This window comes from Quercus robur, chromosome 8, assembly GCF_932294415.1.
Source record: "Quercus robur chromosome 8, dhQueRobu3.1, whole genome shotgun sequence".
Lineage (NCBI taxonomy): Eukaryota > Viridiplantae > Streptophyta > Magnoliopsida > Fagales > Fagaceae > Quercus > Quercus robur.
In genome coordinates this window covers 55673965-55685710 of record NC_065541.1, presented here as the reverse complement: position 1 = coordinate 55685710, position 11746 = coordinate 55673965, and the positions used below count along the sequence as shown (strand labels likewise).

The 11746-nt window shown below is 32.8% G+C and overlaps 1 protein-coding gene across 1 annotated transcript; it reads right to left on the bottom strand.

Annotated features, from left to right (window-relative positions):
- Positions 1–298: 298 nt before the first annotated feature.
- On the bottom strand, positions 299–2390 carry LOC126697143 (non-symbiotic hemoglobin 2). Its single transcript, XM_050394011.1, has 4 exons — positions 2172–2390; positions 1935–2049; positions 736–852; positions 299–555 (listed from the first exon to the last, which is right to left on the bottom strand). Exons 1-4 carry the CDS (start codon positions 2303–2305, stop codon positions 394–396), a joined length of 528 nt encoding a protein of 175 aa, XP_050249968.1. The 5' UTR covers positions 2306–2390; the 3' UTR covers positions 299–393.
- Between the last annotated feature and the right edge of the window lie 9356 nt (positions 2391–11746).

Here is an 11746-nt window from a genome sequence, read left to right as displayed (position 1 = left end):
TTAAGATTTTATTTTCTAAAAATTTAATTTGTATAGAGTGTCATGTCATTTAAAATTTTATTGAACATATTTTTAGATTTTTAATTTTTAATTTGAAAATGAAATTACCCTTCTCATCAAATAGAGAGGATCAATCCTTTTCCATCATGTTCACTTGTTATATTTTGAATTATAACACTTCTTTAATTATTATATTTTATTTCTTTATGTATGACACTCCATAACATAACTCAAGCATAAATTACACAACCATTAATTTTTCTCTACAATCACTTGGAAACTAATGAACAGTAACACATGGGAGTTAAAAGTCTTCAAATTATCTTTTGCAAACGGTGTGGAGAATGAGCATAACACGTTCAAATGCCACTAGTATATATATACATAGAAAAGTTAATTTGAAGATAACTGAGGCTGAGCAGCTTCTTCTTCCATCTGAGTCTTGATAGTTGCAGCCAACTGATCGTAGGCTTCACCCCAGGCTCCGCCCATCTCATCACTCCAACTTTCTCCAACTGCCTCTTTGATTGTTCCTAGTAGCGCTTCTTTCACCACCTAAATCATCAGAAAATCAAATACTACACAATGCAAATGTATCTACATGTTCTTCTATATCTTTACTAAAATACCATGTTTGAAATTAGTAATATAAATGTTCTTCTAAAACAAAGTAATATAAATGTAAACCTCAAACTAATTTCCCATGATAGCATAGATACAATTAGGGGAGTTTACCTCAAAATGGGAATCGACGACTCCTTTCTCGAGATGGACTGACCCTAAATGCTTCAGAGGGACATCGCGCAGCACCACTTGACCTTTCTCCCGCAATTGAATAGCTGAGTTGCATGTCTTTGATGCATACATCGAAATATATAGTGAATCAATTATGAATGGAATACTACTAATTTTATCATATAAAGCTTTATAACCTAATATATCACTAATCACAAGAAAATAATTTATTTATTTTTATAATATTGGGGTTAAATGTATATCTCAATGGTTCCAACATCTCTTGTGGTGCTTGGACATTAGAATAGTCCCATAGCTGAATCTTAAAGGAGGAACCTAAGATACTCTACCTAAATTTTGTCTTATTTTAAATAGTTTACCAAGGTTATAAACATGGCTACTAATCACAATTTCTTTTAAAAAGTATATATATATATATATATATGTGTGTGTGTGTAAAACACTTATAAGATAAAACAATAAGGTATATAATTGTTGAAAAATTAAAATACAATGCAATGGAAATAAAACAATTAATTAATTAATATTTACTTTAATTATATTTTAATTATTTATAGGCATTTTTTGTGTTTATTTTAAGTTTTAAAAATAAATAACAAGTTTCAAGTAAGTGAATGTTTGCATAGCAAACGCGGAAGGCATTTTGCATTTTTCTTTGGATCTTGCACATTATTCACAAGACCCATAAGTACGGAAAACGCAGCAAGAAGCAATAAATCTAGGTCCCACGGGTACTATTCATAATTTAAAAATTATTTTGTTATAGTGTTTTCAGTTTTTAACAATAAACAGTATCCAAATAAACCTTAAAAATGTATTTAAAATCAAAGGAATTTTGATAAATAATTTTTTTTTCTCAATATAGTGACACGTACGTAGAATATCTGGTGTGTCTGACACGGACACGTGTTTGATACAGAAACATCAAAGATTGTGTGGTGCTGGTGCATGTATTGTTTACATTTACAATCAGACAAATTTTTGGCTGCTACCAATAGGTCTGAAAAAGTATCTAAAAATATCAAATTTAGATTATGAGATCTTGAATAGTAAGTACAGTTTTGAGTTTTCTGGGTGTTTACAATATTTCATCCTTTGGGCCTTAAGAAATCAAACAAACAGTAAAGGGTGTTTACAATATTCATGCACAAATGTAATCTTGGAAAATAAAAACTCACCATCTTGAAAACGATGAAAGCGTGGGCCTTGAGCTTAGGATTATTTTGTGGTATTTCATCAGAGTCTTTCAGAAAGGGGAACATGTTCTTCACTGCTGGTGCCATCTCCAGGATCCTGAATATTCAACATCAGCAATTAATTCAACCATACAAAATTGTTATATATGGAATGAACGTGAAAAAAGACTTAATCTTTGTTCTTTATCTCTCTCTCTCTCTCTCTCTCTCTCTACTTACAAGGTGAAGAAACGGAGGCTGTGCTCAGGAATATTTTGCTTCATCACCTTCCATGATTCTTTCACCAAAGCTTCTTGCTTCTCTGTGAAACCCAATTCTCTCACTCTCAGTGCATTAGGTGGAAAGGCTGTCATTATTGGGCGGGATCAAATTTGACATATAAAACTGTGATCACCAGGAATAATAATAATAATATATAAAATCAATTTTAATTATAAGGCTCTGCCAAAGTCACCCCTTATCTTAATAGCTGCCAAGAGGCAATCCTAAGTCAAACTAGTTTTTTGATTTGTGTTTAATAAAAATACCATCAGATTAAATCAAGTGATGTAACTTTATTCACAACATACCATATTAATAATTATAAAATATATATATATATAAATTTTCACCATTGTAATTGATATGGATCCACATATATAAAACACTTGACATCATACATGTGTCTTATTAGTAAGAAAACAATATCCCAGACTTGTTCAAGTTTGCATCTTATATATATGTTTAATATATTTTTTTTCATTCTCTTGACTCCTGAAAAAAAAAAAATTCAAGGGTATCATTAAAAGAAAGATAATTTATGGCTTTATGTATCCGGATTATTTGTGTATGTGATCATTGTATTCTAAGAGATAAAAGCTTAAGAGTCTCAAAACACTCATTAATTGTGAAAGGTGAGATCTATTTTAAGAAGATTGTATCAAACACAAACCTTAGTCAGAATTTCATAATTCATTCTTTATGTTATATCATGTATGCACTGATAAAAGACCTTTTGACAATTCACCGTACTTGAGTAGGGATAGCAATGGGATGGGGCGGGGCCGAAGGATGGAGTCTTCATCCCTGCCCCGCATGGTTTTGTCTTGCCCATCCTTGCCCCACCCCGTATGACTAGGAAAACTTTCTAACCCCATCCCCACCCCTTAGGACCCCGCCCCACCCCGTAAAACTCTACTTTTTTGTTAATTTGTCCTACAACTAGTACAATTTTTTTAATGAAACATATTTCATTAATAAAAATATACTTAAAATTACAACTAAATTTATCCCATCAAATCAAATCAATTTTTAGAAAAAATTGAATAATATATCTAAATGTTTAACAAGACAATCATAAAAAAAAATAATAAAAATCTCATAGTATAACACATAACAAAATAAAGGCAGAGAACCACATTGGGTAGAATAAAATAAGCTAATATTGATATGTTTGTTTAAATAGTAGGGTTTTAGGGTATAAAAAATTTATAATTATAACCCTAGTAATGCGGAGCAGGGTGAGGGCGGGGAGGGGCGGGGCTAAAATCTTGCCCCATCCCTGCCTCACCACCTTTGCGGGGTGGGAAAAACCCGTGTGGGGCGAAGTAGGGAAGGACGGATTAAGCGAGGCGGGGAAAAATTGTCATCCCTATACTTGAACTTGCAACCAATATTATAACCATGTTATTATTTGTAATTAGAATCATATCAAAAGTAATGCACGAACATTGATATTTTGGATAGCAATGTGGACATTTCAATTTTTCTTGAATTAAGATATTGACTGCAAAGAATATAATTTGGGTGGGTTAATAATAACTTCATTATATATGATTGGATATTTGCAATTAAGTATTATAGTTAGTTTTCCTCAAAAAAAAATTTATTATAGTTTTGTCATTGTTCTCTTGATATATTTTAGGGCGCGTTTTTCAAATGTTAATATAGTTAAGTATGCAAAATCTTGTACCGGCTCTCTTAGCAACTCAATGGTTTGACTACTTATAATGAGTATCAGATCTTGGGTTCGAGAGCTGGTGAGAGAGAGAAAGAGAGAGATATGAAAAAATGAGGTATTCTAAAATACCTCTCTTTTTATTTTTGAAACTTCAAAGGACAATATTACTATTATTATTATTTTATCTAGCAACGCCATTGTGTTTCGATGGGAGAAAAGGAAAAAATAAAAGTTTGCTGGGTTTGTGTAAAACTAAAGTCTTTCAAAAAAAAAAAAAAAAATCTTTACCAAAAAATTTTCCATAAAAAAAATTTACTAAAAATCAAATTTTGCCGACGGACCATGGGTCTAGTGAAATCCACTTTCATTGCTTCAATCTTTCAAGAGTGTTTTCATTGATTCTCATCAAAAAAAAAAAAAAATCGCCATATATGTGAAATATTAAAAATGGTCCACAGACTTCAGGTGGGTTGATTAGTGGAAAAACGTGCCTATTGAAAAATCTAAGATAGCCTCAGAATTAAGTCCAAAAAAAGTCCTAGGATTTGTGGCATGCTCAGGCCCTTTGATTTGGAGCTCCATCATCAAAAGGTGGCCCTTGAAGTAAGGACCACACAAAAGTGTACAAAAATAAAAATCTGATAGAAGAGAACCATAGGGCTTTTGGGCCCATATCTCAAACACTTCTACTTCAATAATTATGTTTTTGAATTTTTCCCCAAAAGATTGGGCCCTTCAATTGAAGGGATAGAGTAGTGTACTAAAAGTCTAAAACTACTTTGAAAACTAATTGCAAAAACCCTTTTTTTTTTCTTTTTAAAACTGTAGTGGTTATATATTTATATGGCTAGCTTTTAAAATCACAATTTTGGAGTTTTATTTGTCGGCAAACCTAGGCACATGCGTAATTAGATTTCAATTTATTCATTATTCAAATCTAGACAATAACAATTACACACATTTTATCCAAAAAAAAAAAAAGAAATTAGAATGAGAACCATGTCTTTTTGTGCCTTACTCAATGATGTCCTGAACAATAATATTCTTTGGATTCTACAACCCACTTTCAGCCAGTGGTTTTGTCATCAGGTAGGGTTTTCAAACTTTCAACTCCAACAACATCTTTATCATATAACATTAAACACTTAGTCATACATGATAAATTTATTCATGTCCAAGGACGTGTCTTTGTCCATGACAGCTCCTTAACAACGAGTCTGTACCATTTTTGAGTGAGACATGCATGTAGTGAAACTCTCATTGGTGTCAATGTTTGAATATGAACGTTTCAATATTGAGATATCATTTCAACAAAGCGTGCATTTCCTGAAATTCAGGTTGAGATTTCATTTCTGTTGTGGTGGATGATGTTACAGTACTTGAGTTTGAGTGGTACGATATGGAAGAAAAGAACAGAACCAGTGAACCAGTGAACCAGTGAACAGTAGAGGAAGAAAATTAATGACTATCTAAAACGTAATTATATACTAAAAATTACTCACACTAATGTAATGGAATTATGGAAATTATTTTGTCAAACCCTTTGTTGTGTGTGAACCAAACAACTGAACAAGATCACATGTTTCCATTTGTCATAAAGTAATAGTACAAGATAATTCATTTTTCCTGTTTTCTGATCTGTCACTAATTTTCTCATTTACTAGTTCCCTTTTTCAACAGTAGTGTAAGGTACTAAAGCTTTTAATGTTTATTTTTATTTTTAGATGATACTCACTGAGGTATTATAGCTTTGATAAATAGTTTTCCATCGATTTTTTATTTCGTCCACCAACAGATCTTCCTCTTTCTAAAATACCAAAAAGAAATAAAGAAAGAATATTTAAATTAAATTTTTTTAAAAATATAGCAGAAAGGTATGTAACTAAAATGTAAAAATGACTTTCTAAAGAAAAACTTAGTTAGAAATTTGCTAAAGACCCTAGCCATAAAGGTGTAATAAACTAACAAGTAGTATGCAAAATGCTTTATATTATATATGCCACCCACAGAGCCACACTAGGCCCCAAGGGGGCCCGACCCTACATGAGTTGCACAAGAAATAAAATTGTAGACATATTAGAGCCTTATTAGAGTCACATTAGGCCCCAAGGGGGCTCGACCCTACATGAGTTGTGCAAAAAATAAAATTGTAGACATATTAGAGTCTTATTTGAATTGGTTTTAAGGAAAATAAAACTTTACACCCTCTCGCCAAAATCTTGGCCTCCTCTATAAATTAAGCTCAAATAATCACATTTCATAGATCATCGGTTCTCCTAACTCGAAATCCTGACTTGGGTCGAACTTGGGTCGTGATGGTATCAAATGCTTTGATATATGTCCATCACGTAATGTTACTGCAAACTGATCAAATTAATTAATTGAAGTGATTATATGCCTCTGCTTAAATATTATGTGCATAGAGCAGGGTGACCACACAAACAGATGGCGGCCTGGCGGCCTAAGGATCACATTCTAAACTATAAGAGGACAATTAATGGTGGGTACACTTCACAACCAACATATCATGTGCAATGCAATCAATCACAAATCTAGTAGGAACCAATTATAGTCAACACTGGTCAATATATGAATAAAACACATCTACTCTATACAACAATCAGAACAATACTGATCAAGATGCTACGGTTTCCCCAGAAAATAAGGACACTGGTCCTCTGAATGTGGGGATGATCAGTCAGAGAATGTTCATCACCAATTGATGAAATGCAAATGTCAAATTTTTTTTACCAAAGATGGAATATATATTGCCTTCAATTATTATGAAAAAAAAAATTTTAAAAAAATAGTTGAACTTAATTCTATTTGACATGTCCCAAATTTCCTATGTGCTAGCTAGCACTATTTTTTGTAAAAGTTGTGGCTCTAGAATCTCTAGATGCCCTTTGTTGTTCTTTAATCTTTTGTAAGTTTATCCCAAGACCAAGTTACAAGAACTTCCGCATCACACTTTCCCAGCTAGATGTGCTATTCCAAATCCCAGAAAATTCTCCTGTTTCTTATTCTTTTACCTAGGGCTCAACATTAAGTACAAACTACAAAAGGCTAAAATCCCGATTCCCAAGAAATTATATTCCTTTTTCTCCACTTAAAGAACTAAAAGATCGAATTCCCACTGTTCCACAGATAAAAACACCATTGTCTTACCTCACAAGACAAAAGGGATCCATTTCAAGTGCAAAATGGTTGCTAGCTCTCGGGATCCATTTTCCTTAACTTTTCCTTGATTTTCTTTTTCCTACGGTTTTGTTATTTATTTTCTTTTCCTTTCCCATTTCATTTGAGATTTCCTTTTTCTTTCGGTAGTAATAAATTAATAAAGAGCACATTAATACTTAAGAGTGAACGTGGAAAGAGGTTGTTTACTGTTTAGGGAAACTAATTAAAGGATTAATAAACGGCTTTAGCATCACGTTTTGGACGGTAGACCACAATATTTATGGACAGATCTTGATCTCAGTCTCATTTTTGGACATTGTGTTGTCCACTATCCAAGTATCCATCCATAAATAATTAAACACGTTGAACATGTAGGTCCAATTTTACTCAAATCATTTTGAGGGATAAGAAAAAAAAATACCCATTTGGATATAATATAATATAATTCTAGAAATTCACTTCTCATGATCTCCTTAGATGATAGTAATGGGTAATTTAGACTGTGTGCTTGTTTGGAAGAGTTTATTTTCATGAGTTTATTGGACTTAAAAAATAAGTTGAACAAAAAAATAGCGATTTGTGAGTATATGACATTGACGGTAAGAGGTTTTAAAGGTTAATTAATATAATATAATTCTTCTAAAAAAAATTAATATAAGAGACATAGGAACTTGAGGAATTGGCATGGACTACGTGAATTTTTTGGTTCTCACTTCTCGTGAGAAAACACTTTTAGTACATAGTTCACCACAGCATATGTACTATACCATTGGACCATATAGTAAGTTAAAAATATATAACATTGAGTATATGGAAAAAAGATAAAAATAAATAAATAAAGAAAGCGAAAAAGAATACCTTTTTTTTCTAATACCTGTAAAGTTCTCATTGGTTGTCTCATTAGTTTCTCATGATCCCTTTAGCATCCTTGACATTGACGCTTCCTAAGCTTGTGATTGGCTGACTCACAGGCTTTTAGGACTGTGTAAAAGTAGCAATCCCTCTTTTAATCTTAATAATGCTTACCATCTTTCTTTTTTTTCCCTTGGGTTTTTTATATGCTTACTTGCTATATACCATTGCTTTATGCATATTTGTTCGCCTTCTTTTTCTCTGTGTCTCATATTCCTTCGCACTGAATGAACTTTATTCCGTCAAAATTGAGATACACAGAGTTGCTTATATTTTAAGCTCTCTCCAAAGCCTTGTTATTAATATATTCCTGGTCATGGATGACTAATTTTCCTTATTTATATTCTAAACCCACTTTTGCAGCAACTCAAAGACACGTAAAACTGAAGCCAAGCACATAATTTGCCATTAAAATATATGCATTGCATGGCTTTTTCAATCAATGTCAATATTGTTTGGGATTGATTTGTCCCCAGAAGGGACCTCTTTTTTGCTATATTAATTAGTGTGTCTATGCTTTTTATATTGTCACATGGAAGTACCTCTTAAACTAGACCATGTCCCATATGTATATGATCTTGGATCGATGGTGATATATATTCCCTCAGATGATTTGAGACATTTTTTTAATGGAAAAAAAATTAATTCGAGTATTTTACATATAAACATTATTTGAGATGATTTATACATGTAGATTATATATCATAAATCGAAATGGATTCCAATAATGTACTAGTAAGACATGCTTAAGTTTTGGACTATATGCCAAATGTCTTACATCATGGTGTTATTATTTTTCATTATACAACTGGTTAATTATTGAAGTGGAGTGATGGCAATTAGGTGGATGTGGCTCGAGATACAAGACTAAAAGATGTCTTGTTTTAGTTTCTGGTTTCTACTCTAGGAGAGATGGCCTCAAATTAGATTTATATTATATTAACGTGGTATGAGTTATTTCACATGGTACATGCATGTGAATTAACTTTGATTGATTATTACCAAAAAAATATATATATATATTGATTAGCATTTCAACTATAAAAGCCTATTAGTAGTATATCTATACATGTAATGCATCTCAACATATTCTATGAAAAAATGAGTAATATATATCTGGAACATAATACTTTTCACAGTTTTTTTTTCCATGATTGCTTAATATGACCTATTCTTCCTAAGAGTAATATTACTTTTACATGAATTCTTATTGACACTATTTTTATTGTGCAACAACAAATCATAAAAGTAATTGTGAAAAATTTGTGGCATGAGACTTACTAAGAAAAAAAATTGTTCAATTTCAGAATATGTCTCATGTTATGAAATTTTCCCCCTCCAATATTAATGGTGAACAATTTAAGTGAAATGGTGGCAATAATTTTGATCTTTCCTGATCAAGGTGGTTGGGATACGTTATTACGGATAGAAATTGTTCTTCTAAATGAGTTTCAAGTCACATAACTAGTCAAAGTCACTACAAATTTGACCATGTTAGAAAGAGGTAGCCATATCATTAATTACCTATTAATTAATTCAAAATTTGGCCCAATTGAAACCCATGACATGATGAGCTTACAATAACTCAATTTCATGGATTCAAATCCCATTGCTTGCAAGAAAAATAAAATAAAATTGCTACATTTGTGGTAATTAACCCCTAAACTTTCATGAACAAGATTGTGGCTTTAGAGCATTCCCATCAAGGATTCTAAAAATTTTAGCATTTAACGCTTCAAAAACCTACTTTATCTATTATACCACCCCACTTTAAGATACATCAAACATCGAAACTTCTATATTTTTTACCATTTCATTTAGATAATATAAACTACTCATTAAAATAATAATAAAACAACTACACAAAAAACTATAGCAACCACCTCCTCCACCACCCCTACCACCGCTCCACTTGTCATAACCACCATTGTAGCAACCACAACCCACCATAGCCACCACCACCACAAGTCACAGCACCACTGTGGCAACCACAACCACCTACAGGAGGAAAAGAAAAAGAAAAAACTCAAAGTATAACCACAACCATCCACCAAAATCACAACCAACCACCACAAAAACAACCAGCCACTGCAAAAACAAAATCTCAGCCAAGCACTCACCGGTGGCTAATCTAACCCATTGCAGGAAGAAGGAAAAAAAAAAAAAAAAAAAAAAAAAAACCACAACCATCTAGCAAAAACAACCAGCCATCAAAACAAAATTGTTACCCAAAGATCCAACCCACAGACTCACCGATCTCACCACCATGCCTCCAAATCAAACTCATACATCACCGCCACCGTGACCCACCATCGAAACTCACTGAAAAAAAATAAATAAATAATTGGAAGGGAAGTAGATTCATTGGTTCAAGCCCAAGTCGTGAGATAGCTTCAAGGGGGGAGCCACAGGGAGATCGATTTTAGAGAGCGAGAAAAAAAAATAGAGGAACGGCAAGTCTAAACAAAGAAGAAGGAAAGAATAAAAAAATTAAGAAATAAAATATGTTTTTTAAAGAGAAGAAGAGAGAGAGAGCTTTAAAACAATTTTTTTTTATATATAAGATATAGCTACTAGGGCTTTCCAAATTCATCCGAGTACTCGACCCACCTGAAGAACCAACCAGATCCAACCCGAAACCAGCAGACCTGACTACTCCAACTGGTCGACGGCGGGTCTTCATCACCAAAAACCGATTCTGGCGGGTCGGGTTTCGGTTTTCCTCCCTTAAAATCCAAACCAACTGAAAGATTTCTAGATTCCAACCAAAATTTTCTAGATTTCGGTGATATTTTTCTAGATTCCGGCACTATTTTCCTTAGATCCGGTGAGATTTTGACCGGATTTGGCAAAATATCATCGAATCTAGTGAGATTTTCACCGGATCTGGCGAAATCTCATAAAATCCGGTGAGATTTTCGCCAAATCTAGGTTTTTTCCACCGTTTTCTCGTTGTCTCGAATCCAACTAACCCGCCTGCCACCCGTTGATGTTCTGAACCGCCCGACCCGATTACTCCAGCGGGTCGACGGCAGGTGCCTTTTTTCTCCACCTGATTCCAGCGGGTCGATTCCGGGTTGGGCACAAACCCAACCCGGACCAACCTGTGGACAACTCTAATAGCTACAATGCACTCTAAAAAATGAAAGTGCACTATAACAAGATGACAAATCTTTTAGCATATGCAAGTTTTGATGGAGTTGGTTTTTTGAGTTTCAGATACTGAAATTTAAGTTTTAGCATTTTTGCAATTCTTGATAAGGATGCTTTTAAGAGCATTCACATTGGGAATGACATATACCTTATGTAGGAAAAATTTAGCATAAAAGTCCAAAACCCCCCACACATTTGGACTTGTAAAAACCAATTATTGCAAAAGAAATTTGCAATAGTGCTACAGTGCAATTCTAAAAGTAGAATTGCACTGTAACTCAATTCTTAAAAAAAAAAAAATTAAATAATAATATTCTATTCATCTACTTTATCAATTTCTCTCTCTCTCTCTGGGGGTTTTTGGGTTTTTGTTTTTATTTAGGTTTTGGGATATATTATTTTATTGTGAAGAAATATTATTTTAATGAGTTGTATTATAAAATAAAATTAGGATACTGAAGGTATTGTAAAATGATATAACATAATTAATAGAGTAGTTTTTTGATATAGTAAAATAGGATGTGATAAAATTTTGGAATGTTAACGCTATTAAGGTCTATTTGCAGGCAATAAACGTCATTTGATGTGTGCCAAATGGCAAATTGGATGT